The 18757-nt window shown below is 50.3% G+C and overlaps 1 protein-coding gene across 1 annotated transcript in view; it reads right to left on the bottom strand.

The window, feature by feature from the left end:
• Positions 1 to 18757, bottom strand: part of MATK (megakaryocyte-associated tyrosine kinase) — a 94531-nt gene that overhangs the window by 38789 nt on the left and 36985 nt on the right. Inside the window, exon 4 of the mRNA XM_082257111.1 lies at positions 2340 to 2433. Within this exon, the coding sequence (XP_082113237.1) occupies positions 2340 to 2433 (94 nt within the window). The remainder of the gene's footprint in view (positions 1 to 2339; positions 2434 to 18757) is intronic.

Raw genomic sequence — 18757 nt, 5'->3', positions numbered from 1 at the left:
ACTGGCACCCTGTTGTGGGTGGCGGTTTGGCTGTCAGGCACCGTGTGGTGGGTGGGTGGCTGGCTAGCTGGCACCCTGTGTGGTGGGTGGATGGCTGGCTTGCACCCCGTGGTGGGTGGCTGTCTGGCTGGCACCCTGTAGTGGCTGTCTGGCTGGCACCCTGTGGTGGGTGGCTGGCCTGGAATTTACAGGCCCAGGGCCTGTGGCTGGAGAGCTGGTACAGTCAGGATGGAGGAGGACTCAGGCAGGGCCTGTGGCTGGCTGGCTGGTTGGACTGTGTGGGACTGGGTTGCTAGCTGGCACCGGGTAGCTGTGGGTGGTGGGTGTGCGGGTGGCTGCGGCGGCTGTGTTACAAAACAGAACAGAGAGATACAGAACATGTGTCAGAGTGTTTGTGTTTGTTGGTCACTGTTATCATTTATCACAGAACAGATAGAATACAGAACGTGTGTCACACTGTTGGTCACTGCACTCACTAGATGTAGTAGAATTCTTTTTGTCCCGACTCTCAAGACCGACCGCCTGTGCCGCATGCAGACTCCAGTGTGGCAGTGGCGGGTCCAGTACACGGAGACTCGTGGCGCAACATACGCGATGACGTCACGAAAATATTGGCAATATCGGTAAATCAAAAGGCCGATTCCGATATATCGGGGAAAGTGCATATCGGCCCCCGATATATCGGTGTTGCCGATAATCGGTCGACCTCTATTCCCAATTCCTTAAAACTAGAGGAGACGGGGATGTTATGGAGAACTGTCCCTGTACTATTGGAGGTGTCATCTAGCAGCATATTGGAGGACTTGGACCAATTTATGGTGAGTCCTGAGTACTCGCCAAATGAAGTAATGACTGCCATGGCCTCCCCAAGCGAAGTATCAGTATCACCCAGGAGGAGCATGGTGTCATCCGGGTAAAGCATCACTTTATCTTGAATGTCACCATATTGAAACTCATGGATAGTTTAATTGGCACGGATAGGAGCTGCCAATGGCTTGATGGCTAGGGCGAAAAGTAAGGGGGATAAAGGACACCCCTGGGGAGTGCCCCTACCTAGGGAAACAGTGGGTGAGATACATCCAGCCTCTCTGATTCTCGGGGAGAACTATACAATAGCTTCGCCCACCCAGGAAGATCTTCCCAAAGCCAAATTTTTCCATAGTGGCCCATAAGTATTGCCATTCTATGGTGTCAAAGGCCTTATGCGCATCCAATGACAGTAGAGCCCTGCCTCCCCTTGCTTGAGTCTAGCCTCAGCTTGCCTAGCTTGACACTGAAGATTGAGATATAGCCTACGCAAATTGATGGAAGTGGTTTTTTGAGGTATAAACCTGGATTAATCTGGGTGTATGATAGTAGCAACAACTTTATTTAATCGCAAAGCCAATACTTTAGCAAGGATTTTTACGTCACTCTGTAAAAGTGGAATAGGTCTGTAAGAGCCAGGATCTAGCTTTTTAGCAACAAAATAATTATGCCTTTAGACATTGAGTCAGATTCTGAAGTTCTCTAGCCTCCTTAAAAATCTTAAGGAGGTGAGGTAGAATACCCCCCCCCCCCCATACTGCTTATACACCTCTATTGGGAGACATTTGTCTCCTGGGGCCTTTGAATTTGGAAACAAACTAATCGCCATTTGTAATTTCTCCAGGGTCAATGAAGAATCCAACATTTTTCTGTGGGGATCCGACAGGCGAGGTCATTCTACACCCTGCAGATACTCATGTAAGTAATCTAGGTAGTGTTTTTGTTTGGAGCGGTGTACAGTAGGTCCGAAAAGAACCCCACTAGTTCAGACATAATCACCTCTGGTGCATTTACCACCACCCCACGTTGGGTACGCAGAGAACCAATGGACGGTGATGCCTGGTGAAACTGAACTATCCTGGCCAAAAGGCGACTGGTCTACTCCCCCTCCTCATAGAAAACCAGTCTATTAAAGAAGCACTTCTTATCTGTAGCCGAGGTATCCACTGTATTTAAAGCCTCTTGTCTAGAGATCTACGCTTCTTCAGTACCATCTGAAGTATTACCGCGCAGCCGGTAGGTCGTCTAGAAGCAGAGTGAACTCTGCTTCTAGACGACCTACCGGCTGTGCGGTTTGATCTCTGAGGGACCTAGAGGCTTTCTTAAGGTCAGCAATTTCTGATATGAATATACCCCAACCAATCAGCATCTAACTTCTAACTGGAAGCTGATTGGTATCTATTCAGAGATGCACCAGATTTTGTACTCTCCAGTTTTGGTAAATCAACCCAATGCATTATTAGGAATTAAGAATTTGTAAAAATAATTTACTTAATTCTACTTTAAATTAAATGCTTTGTGAATTTTCAAACCTTTTGAGAGTTCCTCCTCTGCTGATTTGGTTCCTTGTTTAGGCTTAGGTTTCAAAAGCTTAGTGCAGAGAGCTCCTTGGTTGATGGTGTAGAACTGAAAGTGGAAAAGAAAGTAGTAAAATATGAATAATAGTAATAACAGTTACTGTAAACAATTAATGAAAACCTTTACAAAGCCCTCTGCCTGCAAATGATGCCTCGGATTGCAATGATGAATGTTGAAATCATTCGTGCGTGAAGCCATCATCAAGGATGGTGCAAACTGATATATAGGTACCTAGTTATTCAGGTTGAAAAAACACAAATACATCTAGTTCCACCACCCAACTCAAAATGGCATATGCTCTCTAAACTACTGGACACATCCAAGACCGAGCAAACTCTATATGTGTCTGCTGTGGAATATGGAAGGTTGCCCTATGACACATCCCAGTATGCCTTAGAACCAGCATTAGCTGGTCACAAAGCAGCAGGGTCCCTGATGAATGGCCAAACTTCAGCAAACATAAATAAAGAAGTTTACCTAAACGCTCAACCATCCCTTAATAGGCAAAGCTGGCTGGCTGATAATAAAAACAAAATACATCTATGTCCAGCTTTACTCTGTAGCCTATCTCAGCCTGGCAAACCATCTTTAGCTGGAGATTGAATATGTCTCTCCTCATGATACATGAGACTTAGCTCCAACTTAAATTTCACATTAAAACCTTTTTATTTTCTGAAAACATGGGATCAGAATTCTACCGGATTAAACTTTAGGAGGCCCATAAAGGAAACCTGATTTAGATGGTTAACATAGAAAGACTCAGTGAAAACAGAGGATTCATGCATTTTCCCTGTTGTTAGCCTAAGCAAATGAGGCATGAAAATTTCAACATATATTCCCCAAAATAAAATTATGCGCAATACCTATGCCATTGAACTGGACCTCCTGCTCGCCAAAAGAGCAGAGAATGCCTCACAATGGTCCAGTCATAAATTTTACTCATGCATGAGTAAATCCCACCCCATGTTGGCCAAAAGGCTCAACACAGTTGGGAGGCCATTTAACACCATTCAACTGCAGAAAAGAGCTGGTAACCCCATTTCTGACCCCTTCAAAATTGTCTCCCTATTTGCCCACTTTCTAATTTGCTTGTATAGAAAACCCTCCTTCTTTACAATCAACGAAACTGGCCAATTTAATGCTTGCAAGACACATAGGGGTTTATTTACTTAAGGCAAATAAGTTGCTCGCTTTGCAAGGAAAGTTGAGCTTTGCAAGGGAATTTACTATCACAGCTTAGTGAATGGGGTTAATTCACAATCACGTGCAAGAAAAAAAAATGCAATTTTTGCTTGCACATTATTGGATGCAGGAAGTCAGCAGAGATTTGCCTTATTTACTAAGCTATGGGGCAAATTCCCTTGCAGAGTCAACAGTCTATTTGCCTAAACCAACCCCTGAATTGGGATAGTTCCTAAAGCAGGGGTCCCTAAACCCCGGACTGTGGATCAGTACCAGTCCATGGCCTGACAAGCTGTTCAGCAGGAGGTGAGCGGCGACCACAGTCTGGACAGGACTATCACAGACCACAGTCACCGCTCACCTTCTGCTTTGCAGCTGTGCCACTTAGCCTGTATGTCTTCTCCCGGGGTTCTCCCCAGGTCTGATAACTGCCTCTGCCCTGCCGAAGGTAGGACTGTGCAAGGGAGGCAGAGATTGAAAGGGGGCAGTGATGTTAGAGAGGAAAGGGGGGGGCATGACTGCAAGGGGCACTGTGATGGGGGGACTGTGATTGCTAGGGGCACTGTAATGTAGAGGGACACAGTGATATAAAGGGGACTAAACTGTAAAGGGGCACTGTAATCATTACAGTGCCGTCCCCTTTATAATGCTTTCCCCTTTACATCACAGTGCCCTTTTATAGTGCAGTCATCTTTACATAAATGTAAAAGGGACTGCACTGTAAAGAGGCACTGTAAAGTAAAGCAGGAGCTGTTATGTGAAGGAGAACTGAGGATACTGTGGGATTGCTTTAAAAGGGGAACTGATCTAAATGGGGACTGTGGACATTGATATAAAGGGGGGGGCTGTAATGTGAAAAGGGGCTGAGGATCGACTCAGTGATCCCCCCACCCCCAGTCTTTGGAAAAATCGACTGCCACAAAATCAGTCCCTGGTGCCAAGAAGGTTGGGGACCGCTGTCTTAAAAGATACGTTCACATTTCTCAACATGTTAAATGTTACACCTGTCTTTAGGGTGTACCATGTAACATGTTGAGCATCCTGCTCCTCTCCCCCTGATCCGCCTACTCTCTGTGACAGCAGGTGGGGGATTTCCTCGCTGTCACAATTTGAAAACAGACCCGCCCACACGGCCATATCATTCATTTACTGAGTTCTGAATTGCCTACAAGTGAATGCCTACTAGTAACATCAGCCATTGTGGTTGACAGCTTGTAGTTCTCAATGAACTGTGAGGGTGCTGGTAAACGCTCTCATTGTCCATTGAGCTTCCATGACTTTGGTAACTACCTGCCCATAATGAAGGTACGGGCAGACAGTGTGCTGACAGTCTATAAGAGCCTGACATTGCACCTGCGATCTGCTGATTGTGGGTGCAACGCTTTCCAAGAAAAAAAATTTATAAATGCACATTTATTTACCTGCAAAAAAAAATGTGCATTTATTTCTTTATTTTTTTAAACGGTAAACTTATCCTCTAATCCAGGGTTTCCTCAGCCATCAAATCCTTAAATCTATCTAACACACTTGGACCAGATGGTTTTGTAGGTCTTTATCATAAAAACTGTTCCTATCTTCTGGTTTCTCACCTGACTCACTTTTCATGCCCTCAAATCATAGGCCTGTCTTTCTTCTACCTCTGCATGCACATACTGAATAACAATTATTTCCAAAGAACCAGACATGGCCTCTGATCCCTAACAGTTTTGACTTATTTCCCTCCTAAATGTGAACCTGAAATTGCTGTCAAAGTCCTTGGCTCTTGGATCAATGAGTACCACCAAGTGGGGTTTGTCCCAAAAAGCTGGGAATAATGTCCAAAAAGGTATTCCACCTTACCCACCTTTTACATCATTGTAAAATCTTGAACTTCCTCTTATTCCTTGACATGTCAATATCAACCTAATACCCCCACGCTATGGTTAGATATGCAGAATACTATTTCTAACCATTTCATTTTTTAAGACACACAATGCGGTTGCCCCTTATCCCCTGTCCTCTTCATTTTAGCCATAGAACCATTACAAATGATGATCAGAGACAACCCTGACATTACCAGGGTCTCTAAAGCTGGATTAACCTATTTGTGGATGTCGCCCTTCTAGCTCTCAGCAGTATTCTCTCTATTCTCCTGAACCTTCATAGAACCATTGCTCAGTTTGCCCAATTGTTGGACTTTACAGTAAACCAAAATAAATCTACGGCTTTGAATTTCACACATGTCCTGGGAGTTAGTCTCTCACATCCAGGCTCATTCCCTGGACATCTTCGACATCTGGACATCTGGACTGGACATCTTCGAAGCTGGACTATTTGGGCAATACAATTAATCCTCATTTTACTTGTTTTCTGCAAATGATTACACCCTGCTGAGGTCCCCAACCACACTCTTGCAACCCCTGAAGTTTCCATCCCTGTTGTGGATAGGCATCAACATGGTAACACTTGATCTTTGGGCCTGAGCCCATAGGGGATACATTCTTATTTGTCCCTTCCATGCTTTCCTCCACTTTATCCCTGTTTCCTGACCTCTACTCCTTGAAAGGACACTTATCTGCTACTACTAGCCCATAAGGAGCCCACATAAAGGGCCCCCTAACATTTTTTCTACACAGGTCCGCAATGTTTACCAAAGCAAGCATTCAATCATCTTTACAGATTGGTGTTTTAGACCTTGTGGGCACAGTTGTTGTTATTCTCCCCTAATAACTAATAAAAATGATTGTAACATTAACGTGTTTATGGTCTCAAAGGCAGAGGTGGGGGACTTGAGTCACATGACTTGACTTAAGTCAGACTTAAGTCACCAGTTTGAGGACTTGAGACTTGCTTGACTAAAATTAACAAAAGACTCGACTTGACTTTGACTTGGTATTCATGACTTGAGACTTGACTTTGACTTGAGACATATGACTTGAAATGACTTTACTTTTTTAAGGTATTAAATATTTGCATTTTCTCAAGATGTGTTAAAGCAAAATGAATGTGCCTGTTATGTTTCTGACACCACAGTCACTTAAAACACCTCAGTGTGTTCTGATTTTTAGGACAAGCTGTTTAACAATTGAAATACTTAACATGTTTTTAGTGACTGTGGTGTTGAAACATGACCAGACGAAGGATTTTGAGCTGTTTGGGCATTCAAAATGTTTCTTTAATATGCCAAGAAAAAAGCACTAATCAGTTTTGTTAATGTTGAAAATAAAACAACTTTTCTAACCACTGACTTTTAACTGATTTAACCACTTAAGCCCCCTCAAAGGCTGCTCAAAGACTAGGCCCTATTTTGCGATTCAGCACTGCGTGACTTTAACGGACAATTGCACGGTCGTGCGACGCTGTACCCAAACAAAATTGACGTCCTGTGCGATTTTTATTTTTTGTGGTATAAACAAAAAAAGCGACAATTTTGAAAAAATAACAATATTTTTCAAATTTTTTTATATGAAATTCTCAAAAAAAATGTAAAAATCAAATTTTTTTAACATTTTAGGCCAATTTGTTTTCTGCTACATATGTTTGGTAAAAAAAAAAATCGCAATAAGCGTATTTTGATTGGTTTGCGCAAAAGTTATTGCGTCTACTAACTACGGGAAAGATTTATGTCATTTTTATTGGTTTTTTTTTTTTTTTGGTTTGCGATTTTTTTGCGGGACTGCGACATTGCGGCGGACAGATCGGACCCCTGACTGACATTTTTTACACTTTTGGGAGTACCAGTGACATTACTACAGTAATCAGTGCTATAAATATGCACTGTTACTGTCAAAATGACACTGGTAGGGAAGGGGTTAACGTTATTGTTGATCAAGGGGTTAAGTGTATTCCTAGGCACATGATTCTAACTGTGGGGGGGGGGGGGGGGTGTGGCTTGTGATGTTATCACAGAGACATACGATCCTACATAGCAGGATCGCATAGTCTCTGTTCTTACATGAGGGAGAATGACAGACGGCTGTGTTTACATCAGCCATCTGCCTTTCTCCCTCTGCAGCGGGAGATCGCGAGTGACCGGCGGCTACGATGACATCAGAGCCGCCGGTCACTCGCTCGGAGATCTCAGTGAACGAGCGGGGGCGAGCGCCCGATCAGGCAGCTGAGCGAGTGACGTACCCCTATGTCACTTTGCCCAGCAGCGGCTGCCTGCCGCAGTATATCTGTGGTGGGCGGTTGTTATGTGGTTAAAGGTGAAAATTGGGGCAGATCAGTATTTTGACTTGATTTGTAACTTGACCAAAATAAATGACTTGACTTGCTTGACTTCTAGAAGGGACTCGACTTGACTTGCTTGCTTTTCGCCACAGTAACTTGGGACTTGCTTGAGACTTGAAGGTTAAGACTTGAGACTTGGTTGTGACTTGCACATGTGTGACTTACTCCCATGTCTGCTCAAAGGGGGCTATATACAGTAGGGATCAACCGATTATCAGCAAGGCCGATATATCGAGGGCTGATATCACACATACCTATGAGGAATAAAGAAATTTATTGACTTCAACAATTGCTTTGTGTGCGGTCCCACCTTTGGATTTTCTACTATTTCGGAAGACGGATCTGACCTGCACCAGGCTCAATAACTGCACCTAAACGTCTTTTCTCTGTTTTGCTTCATGATATGCACTTTCCGCGATATATATCGGAATCGGCCAAGGAAGTTATCGATATTGCCGATATCGTGCGCGGCGCACACTTGACATCATTGCGTGTGTTGCTTCACATGTCTCCGTGCGCTGGGCCTATAATTTGACACGTTCTGCCTTCTAAGGCCACATCCCATGCCTCGGACAGCCTCAGACAGCCTCGGACAGTGTGTGAAGCTGCAGTCCGGTCACGGTGCCAGCCAGCCAGCCACCCACAGGCCCTGGCCTCAGCCACCCACCACAGGGTGCCAGCCAGCCAGGCACCACAGGGTGCCAGCCAGCCAGCCACAGCAGGGTGCCAGCTGCCAGCCATCGACCCACAACAGGGTGCCAGTCCATAATCCAGCCACCCACCCAACAACAGGGTGCCAGCAGCCAGCCACCCATCCCACAACAGGGTTCCAACAAGCCAGCCACCCACAGGGTGACACCAAGCCAGTCACCCACCACAGTGTTCCAGCAAGCCAGCCACCCACCACAGGCCAGGGTGAGTGACACCAAGCCAGCCACCCACAACAGGTTGACACCAAGCCAGCCACCCACAACAGGTTGACACCAAGCCAGCCACCCACCACAGTGTTCCAGCAAGCCAGCCACCCACAACAGGGTGACACTAAGCCAGCCACCCACAACAGGGTGACACTAAGCCAGCCACCCACAACAGGGTGACACCAAGCCAGCCACCCACCACAGTGTTTCAGCAAGCCAGCCACCCACTACAGGGTGACACCAAGCCAGCCACACACAACAGGGCGACACCAAGCCAGCCACCCACAACAGGGTGGCACCAAGCCAGCCACCCACCACAGTGTTCCAGCAAGCCAGCCACCCACAACAGGGTGACGGCAAGCCACCCACCCACCACAGTGTTCCAGCAAGCCAGCCACCCTCAACAGGGTGACACCAAGCCAGCCACCCACAGCAGGCAGACACCAAGCCAGCCACCCACCACAGTGTTCCAGCTAGCAAGCAACCCACAACAGGGTGACACCAAGCCAGCCACCACCACAGAGTTCCAGCAAGCCAGCCACCCACAACAGGGTTACACCAAGCCAGCCACCCACAACAGAATGCCAGCAAGCCACCCACACTGCCAGGCGTCAGCCACCGACTCACAACAGGGTGCCAGCAAGCCACCCACACTGCCAGCCGTCAGCCACCGACCCACAACAGGGTGACAGCAGCCAGCCACCCCACAACAGGGTTTCAGCAAGCCACCCACACTGCCAGGCATCGGCCACTGACCCACAACAAGGTGCCAGCAAGCCACCCACACTGCCAGGCGTCAGCCACCGATCCACAACAGGGTGCCAGCAAGCCACCCACACTGCCAGGCGTCAGCCACTGACCCACAACAGGGTGCCAGCCAGCCACCCACACTGCCAGGCGTCAGCCACCGACCCACAACAGGGTGACACCAAGCCAGCCCCCACCACAGTGTTCCAGCAAACCAGCCACCCACCACAGGCCAGGGTGAGTGACACCAAGCCAGCCACCCACAACAGGGTGACACCAAGCCAGCCACCCACAACAGGGTGAAACCAAGCCAGCCACCCACCACAGTGTTCCAGCAAGCCAGCCACCCACAGCAACAGGGTGACACCAAGCCACCCACACTGCCAGGCTTCAGCCACTGACCCACAACAGGGTGACAGCAGCCAGCCACCCACTGGGTGACACCAAGCCAGCCACCCACCACAGTGTTCCAGCAAGCCAGCCACCCACCACAGGCCAGGGTGATTGACACCAAGCCAGCCACCCACAACAGGGTGTCACCAAGCCAGCCACCCACAACAGAGTGACACCAAGCCAGCCACCCACCACAGTGTTCCAGCAAGCCAGCCACCCACAACAGGGTGACACCAAGCCAGCCAACCACAACAGGGTGACACCAAGATAGCCACCCACCACAGTGTTCCAGCAAGCCAGCCACCCACAACAGGGTGGCACCAAGCCAGCCACCCACCACAGTGTTCAAGCAAGCCAGCCACCCACAACAGGGTGACACCAAGCTAGCCACCCACCACAGTGTTCCAGCAAGCCAGCCACCTACAACAGGGTGACACCAAGCAAGCCACCCACAACAGGGTGACACCAAGCCAGCCACCCACCACAGTGTTCCAGCTAGTCAGCTACCCACAACAGGGTGACACCAAGTCAGCCACCCACAACAGGGAGCCAGCAAGCCAACCACACTGTCAGGCGTCAGCCACCGACCCACAACAGGGTGCCAGCCAGCCACCCACACTGCCAGGCATCAGCCACGACCCACAACAGGGTGCCAGCCAGCCACCCACACTGCCAGGCGTCAGCCACTGACCCACAACAGGGTGACAGCCAGCCACCCACACTGCTAGGCATCAGCCACCAACCCACAACAGGGTGCCAGCAAGCCACCCACACTGCCAGGCGTCAGCCACCAACCCACAACAGGATGCCAGCAAGCCACCCACAGCAGGCCAGGTGCCAGCAGCCAGACAGACATTTTTTTAACCTTATTGTCTCTTTCAAATTGCAATGGAGATGCATGAAGTCAGAAAAAGTAAAAGTGTGGTCTAGGACTATTTCTCGTCTCAACCATCTCCAGGAAAAGCAGCAGTGTGCAACACATGCACAAACAATATAAGCATGGGATCAGTAACTTCAAAAAGCCAAAATACTTTAAATCTTTGGGCCCATCTAAGAGTTCATCATATTGAATTATATCATGCAGCACAGAAAAAAACAAATGAATATCAATGTGATTTTGAAATACCTCCTCCACTGTCTCAGGCAACAATAACAGATATGTTTCAGAAAAAAAACAGGTGTCACAGTCTAGATTCAGTAGGAAGATCCCAACTGTTGGACAGAGTAATCACAGAGATGATGGTCACTGATAACCAGCCATTTACAATGGTGTCTGACTCAGGATTTAAGTTGATGTCCATACTTGAGCTATGGTACACACTGAAGAGTGAAAAGTATTATCGAACCGAAATGCAGGGAAAGATTCACCAAAAGGTCGTTGAGAAAGTAAAGGCTATTCTGCAACCAGAGAATTCTGGCAACTCACTCTCATTCACGACTGACTGCTGGTCAGGAGGGGGACAAACAGAGTCACTAACGAATCTTACATGCCACTTCATTGACAGCGGATGGACAAAAAGGCAATTGGTCTTGAATACAAAAGTGATGCAAGGATCCCACACTGGGGAGTACAGTAGAGAAATGTTTCTAGGCATGCTTGAAGAATGGGGAATTAACCAAAGACTGAGTGATGCTTGTGCTCCTTCGAGACAGCAGAGCAAACATGCGGAAAGGAATGAGGCTTCCTGATATGTCAGACCTCAGTGTTATGACACACAACATCCTCCAAATTTCAAATGATGGTCTGTCAAGCCAGAGAGCTTTGATTGATATATGTTTTGAGAAGCATGAAGAGATTAAAAATGTTGTGCTGGCAATTCTTTTGAATCCTCGATCTAAGAACCATGCTTTCTCTTCTGATTATGTATTGGCCAAGGCAAAACAATGGCTGACAGAAGATATTCAACAGGAGGTTCAGGAGGTTCCTGCCAAAAAGACAAGTCCAGAACAGCATTTTTATAATCTGAAAGAACAGCATGCTGCAAAAACAGAAAAATGTCCAAAAAGAGGACAACGAACAGAAAAGAATCTTCTTCATTGTGGTCGAATTGATCATGACATTTTCAGTGTTTTATTGGGGCTTCATGCGGAGGATTCTTCTGAATCTGCAGTAATGAGCCTGGATGATGAACTTGATCTCTATTTGAAGGAACCAGTAATTGACAGAACATTCCACACTCAGTGGTGGAAAGAAAATTACATTACATTACAAAAGGACTTGCTTTCCATGCTAGAAAATACCTCTCTCTCCAGGGCCGGACTGGGAATAAAATTCAGCCCTGGAAAAAATGTCATACCAGCCCCATAGCATTATTATACCGGCCCAACAGCATAGCGCCATTATTTCCTTGTTCATAAAAGGGAAAACCATGCATTTTAAAGCAAATTTGAAGAGTGTATTATACATAGATAAGATAGATATGAAAGCATATAGGGCTTTATATATAAAAGAGCAAATTCTAGTTAAAAGTGGTAAAAGTGCGGACATGGTAAAGGAGATGTCATAGGCTGTGTGGACATGGTAAAGGACATGTCAGGGGCTGTGTGGACATGGTACAGGACATGTCAGGGGCTGTGTGGACATGGTACAGGACATGTCAGGGGCTGTGTGGAAATGGTACAGGACATGTCAGGGGCTGTGTGGAAATGGTACAGGACATGTCAGGGGCTGTGTGGACATGGTACAGGACATGTCAGGGGCTGTGCGGACATGGTATAGGAGATGTCAGGGGTGTGGAGACATGGTATAGGAGATGTCATAGGCTGTGCGGACATGGTACAGGAGATGTCATAGGCTGTGCGGACATGGTATAGGAGATGTCAGCGGCTGTGGAGACATGGTACAGGAGATGTCAGGGGCTGTGTGGACATGGTACAGGAGATGTCAGAGGCTGTGGAGACATGGTACAGGAGATGTCAGGGGCTGTGGAGACATGGTACAGGAGATGTCAGGTGCTGTGGAGACATGGTATAGGAGATGTCAGGGGCTGTGGAGACATGGTATAGGAGATGTCAGGGGCTGTGGAGACATGGTATAGGAGATGTCAGGGGCTGTGGAGACATGGTATAGGAGATGTCAGGGGCTGTGGAGACATGGTGCAGGAGATGTCAGGGGCTGTGGAGACATGGTACAGGAGATGTCAGAGGCTGTGCGAACATGGTACAGGAGATGTCAGAGGTTGCAGACATGGTACAGGAGATGTCAGAGGCTGTGCGGACATGGTACAGGAGATGTCAGAGGATGTGCGGACATGGTACAGGAGATGTCAGAGGCTGTGCGGACATGGTACAGGAGATGTCAGAGGCTGTGCGGACATGGTACAGGAGATGTCAGAGGCTGTGCGGACATGGTACAGGAGATGTCAGAGGTTGCAGACATGGTACAGGAGATGTCAGAGGCTGTGCAGACATGGTACAGGAGATGTCAGAGGCTGTGTGGACATGGTACAGGAGATGTCAGAGGCTGTGCGGACATGGTACAGGAGATGTCAGAGGCTGTGCGGACATGGTACAGGAGATGTCAGGGGCTGTGCGGACATGGTACAGGAGATGTCAGGGGCTGTGCGGACATGGTACAGGAGATGTCAGGGGCTGTGCGGACATGGTACAGGAGATGTCAGAGGTTGCAGACATGATGAGGGGGGTGGGATGAGTGGCAGCAGGGGTGGTGGTGAGGGGGGTGGAATCAGTGGAAGCGGTGGTGATGGTGAGGGGGGTGGGATAAGTGGCAGCAGGGGTGGTGGGATCGGTGGCAGCAGGGGTGGTGATGAGGGGGGTGGGATCAGTGGCAGCAGTGGTGGTGATGAGGGGGGTGGGATCGGTGGCAGTGGTGGTGAGGGGGGTGGGAATCGGTGGCAGTGGTGGCGGTGGTGAGGGGGGGTGGGAATCGGTGGCAGTGGTGGTGGTGGTGAGGGGGGTGGGAATCGGTGGCAGTGGTGGTGGTGGTGAGGGGGGTGGGAATCGGTGGCAGTGGTGGTGGTGGTGAGGGGGGTGGGAATCGGTGGCAGTGGTGGTGGTGGTGAGGGGGGTGGGAATAGGTGGCAGTGGTGGTGAGGGGGGTGGGAATCGGTGGCAGTGGTGGCGGTGGGAATCGGTGGCAGTGGTGGCGGTGATGAGGGGGGTGGGAATCGGTGGCAGTGGTGGCGGTGATAAGGGGGGGTGGGAATCGGTGGCAGTGGTGGTGGTGGTGAGGGGGGTGGGAATAGGTGGCAGTGGTGGTGAGGGGGGTGGGAATAGGTGGCAGTGGTGGTGAGTGGGGTGGGAATCGGTGGCAGTGGTGGTGAGGGGGGTGGGAATCGGTGGCAGTGGTGGTGAGGGGGGTGGGAATCGGTGGCAGTGGTGGCGGTGGTGAGGGGGGTGGGAATCGGTGGCAGTGGTGGTGAAGGGGGTGGGAATCGGTGGCAGTGGTGGCGGTGATGAGGGGGGTGGGAATCGGTGGCAGTGGTGGTGGTGGTGAGGGGGGTGGGAATAGGTGGCAGTGGTGGTGAGGGGGGTGGGAATAGGTGGCAGTGGTGGTGAGTGGGGTGGGAATCGGTGGCAGTGGTGGTGAGGGGGGTGGGAATCGGTGGCAGTGGTGGTGAGGGGGGTGGGAATCGGTGGCAGTGGTGGCGGTGGTGAGGGGGGTGGGAATCGGTGGCAGTGGTGGTGAAGGGGGTGGGAATCGGTGGCAGTGGTGGTGGTGGTGAGGGGGGTGGGAATCGGTGGCAGTGGTGGTGGTGGTGAGGGGGGTGGGAATCGGTGGCAGTGGTGGTGAGGAGGGTGGGAATAGGTGGCAGTGGTGGTGAGGGGGGTGGGAATCGGTGGCAGTGGTGGTGAGGGGGGTGGGAATCTGTGGCAGTGGTGGTGAGGGGGGTGGGAATCGGTGGCAGTGGTGGTGGTGAGGGGAGATTGGTGGCAGTGGTGATGGGGGGTGCCATGGTACAGGAGATGTCAGAGGCTGTGCGGACATGGTACAGGAGATGTCAGGGGCTGTGCGGACATGGTACAGGAGATGTCAGAGGCTGTGTGGACATGGTACAGGAGATGTCAGAGGCTGTGCGGACATGGTACAGGAGATGTCAGAGGCTGTGCGGACATGGTACAGGAGATGTCAGGGGCTGTGCGGACATGGTACAGGAGATGTCAGGGGCTGTGCGGACATGGTACAGGAGATGTCAGGGGCTGTGCGGACATGGTACAGGAGATGTCAGAGGTTGCAGACATGATGAGGGGGGTGGGATGAGTGGCAGCAGGGGTGGTGGTGAGGGGGGTGGAATCAGTGGAAGCGGTGGTGATGGTGAGGGGGGTGGGATAAGTGGCAGCAGGGGTGGTGGGATCGGTGGGAGCGGTGGTGGTGAGGGGGTGGGATCAGTGGCATCAGGGGTGGTGGTGAGGGGGTTGGGATCGGTGGCAGCAGGGGTGGTGATGAGGGGGGTGGGATCAGTGGCAGCGGTGGTGGTGATGAGGGGGGTGGGATCGGTGGCAGTGGTGGTGAGGGGGGTGGGAATCGGTGGCAGTGGTGGCGGTGGTGAGGGGGGGTGGGAATCGGTGGCAGTGGTGGTGGTGGTGAGGGGGGTGGGAATCGGTGGCAGTGGTGGTGGTGGTGAGGGGGGTGGGAATCGGTGGCAGTGGTGGTGGTGGTGAGGGGGGTGGGAATAGGTGGCAGTGGTGGTGAGGGGGGTGGGAATCGGTGGCAGTGGTGGCGGTGGGAATCGGTGGCAGTGGTGGCGGTGATGAGGGGGGTGGGAATCGGTGGCAGTGGTGGCGGTGATAAGGGGGGGTGGGAATCGGTGGCAGTGGTGGTGGTGGTGAGGGGGGTGGGAATAGGTGGCAGTGGTGGTGAGGGGGGTGGGAATAGGTGGCAGTGGTGGTGAGTGGGGTGGGAATCGGTGGCAGTGGTGGTGAGGGGGGTGGGAATCGGTGGCAGTGGTGGCGGTGGTGAGGGGGGTGGGAATCGGTGGCAGTGGTGGTGAAGGGGGTGGGAATCGGTGGCAGTGGTGGCGGTGATGAGGGGGGTGGGAATCGGTGGCAGTGGTGGTGGTGGTGAGGGGGGTGGGAATAGGTGGCAGTGGTGGTGAGGGGGGTGGGAATAGGTGGCAGTGGTGGTGAGTGGGGTGGGAATCGGTGGCAGTGGTGGTGAGGGGGGTGGGAATCGGTGGCAGTGGTGGTGAGGGGGGTGGGAATCGGTGGCAGTGGTGGCGGTGGTGAGGGGGGTGGGAATCGGTGGCAGTGGTGGTGAAGGGGGTGGGAATCGGTGGCAGTGGTGGTGGTGGTGAGGGGGGTGGGAATCGGTGGCAGTGGTGGTGGTGGTGAGGGGGGTGGGAATCGGTGGCAGTGGTGGTGAGGAGGGTGGGAATAGGTGGCAGTGGTGGTGAGGGGGGTGGGAATCGGTGGCAGTGGTGGTGAGGGGGGTGGGAATCTGTGGCAGTGGTGGTGAGGGGGGTGGGAATCGGTGGCAGTGGTGGTGGTGAGGGGAGATTGGTGGCAGTGGTGATGGGGGGTGCCATCCTCCCCACCGCCACTGCTTCCCCCCCCATCCTATTAGGGAGAAGATCTGTGGTGGTCTGGTGGAGGTCGGAGGATGGGATCAATAATTGCACTGCAGTCTGCTGATTTTTTAGTACTAACTTGGTCAGACAGTCGGACTCGATTCCCCGGGTGCTGGGCTGCTGGGCTGGCGTCCGTGTAGTGGGTCCCTCGGCGCTGTCACCGTGACCGTCCGTCTTGCTGACAGTCACATGATCCACCGCCGGCCGGCGCCGCGCAGCCGCTCTGACGTCATGCCGCTCATAGCGGCTGACATAGTACAGACTTCACCAGGGATGCAGCGGCCATAACAGCGCGGCCGTGGGCGGTCCCAATAGCGGCCGCGTCTTAAAGCGGCCACAATAGCGGCCGTGCCTTAAAGCCGCCACAATAGCGGCCGCGTCTTAAAGCGGCCACAATAGCGGCCGCGTCTTAAAGCGGCCACAATAGCGGCCGCGTCTTAAAGCGGCCACAATAGCGGCCGCGTCTTAAAGCGGCCACAATAGCGGCCGCGTCTTAAAGCGGCCACAATTTTAAAGCGGCCCCAGGGCCAGCGGCCCACCGGGAAATTTCCCGGTATCCCGGTAGGCCAGTCCGGCCCTGTGTCTCTCCTCCTGTACCAAGTGAGCATGTTAATGAAGTGGCAGCATTCTAGGAAAAAAAAAAGAAGCCGTTTAACAGGTGAACATGAACATGCTGAAATTTTCTGCTTTCTGCAGTATAATATTGTTCTACTTAACTGGGAGTATTGAAAAGTGTAGTAGTACTAGTGTCCACTCCAATCAACAAGCTTTTGTTTAGCTTTTATTCTAGCAGTTGTGTACTGACTGCAGTAGTGATTAAAATCATTGCAGTGAGTGAGTGCACTACTGCAGCAGTTTATGCATCATTCACAATCAGATGATGTGAAACTGATGTCCCTGCAAGTGCAGTTTTCCTATCACTTTTCATGCAGTTAAGGTGTGAAGAACGAGCCCTTAATGTTAAAAATGTTAACAAATAAAGATTAACATGTTCAGTAACAGATTTGTGTCGAAATTTGTGTTTGTTTATTTTGCAAAACTTAAAATGTACAAAATATCGGCTCATATCGGTCGATACTGATATGCGATGGCCAAAAAATCGGTATTGGTATCTGCAACAAAAAAAACGATATCGGTTGATCCCTAATATACAGTACATACTGTATATAAGCTATATTTTATAAAACATAAAACTTAGCCCTAAGTGAAGTAGAATTGAAAACATAGCCAAGCATAAAGCACTTCTGATTTCTACATGTGACTGTGTTTCTTAGTTTTAAAGCAAAACCTTTTTACCACAGAATAGGATCTCCTCTCACACTGTAGTCAAAGCCAGCTAAGAAAGAATTAACCTGTTATGTCATTCACTTGAATGGGCAGCTATAAGAGCGTTCATTGCCCAAAAATAAGCTCCTGCTCCTTTTTGGGCGACAAGCTTCATGAAATTTGGGGGTGTGGTTCGCCGCGCGTTCTTGTCGCATGACACTTGCGGTAGAATCGCATTTAGGTTGCTATTGAAGGATAATGGCACCCAAATGCACACAGCGCATTGTGCTTATAGGTGTCATTGATGGGCACCGATAGGCGGCGATGATGAGCACTGATAAGTGGCACTGTTGGGCAGCACTGATAGGCAGCATTGATGAGCACTGATAGGCGACATTGATGAGCACTCATAGGTGACACTGATAGGCAGCATTGATGAGCACTGATCAGCAGCATTGATGAGCATTGATAGGTATCATTGATGAGCACTGATAGGTGGCACCGATAGGCAGCATTGACGAGCACTGATAGGCGGCATTGATGAGCACTCATAGGTGGCACTGATAGGCAGCATTCATGAGCACTGATAGGTGGCACTGGTAGGTAGCATTGGTGAGCACTGATTGCTGGCATTGATAAGCACTGATAGGTGGCACTGATAGGCAGCATTGATGGGCACTGATAGGCGGCACTGATAGGCAGCATTGATGGGCACTTTATGCAGCGTTGATGAGCACTGATAAGTGGCACTGGTAGGCAGCATTGATTGGCACTGATAGACCGCATTGTTGGGCACTGATAGGCAGCACTGAGAAGCACTGATCGGCAGCATTGATGAGCACTGATAGGCAGCATTGATGGGCACTAATAGGCGGATCTGAAAGGTAGCATTGATGAGCACTGATAGGCAGCATTGATGGACACTGATAGGCGGCACTGATAGCCAGCATTGATAAGCACTGTAAGCACTGATAGGCAGCACTGATAGGCAGCATTGATGGGCACTGATAGGCGGCACTGATGAGCACTGATAGGCGGAGCTGATATGCAGAATTGATGAGAACTGATAGGTGGCACTGATAGGAAGCATTAATGAGCACTGATAGGCAGCATTGATGAGCACTGATA

Source organism: Pelophylax lessonae (genome assembly GCF_965119305.1).
Source record: "Pelophylax lessonae genome assembly, chromosome: 1".
NCBI classification, from domain to species: Eukaryota; Metazoa; Chordata; class Amphibia; order Anura; family Ranidae; genus Pelophylax; species Pelophylax lessonae.
Note: the sequence above shows the minus strand (reverse complement) of the source record. Positions and strands in the feature narration are given on the sequence as shown.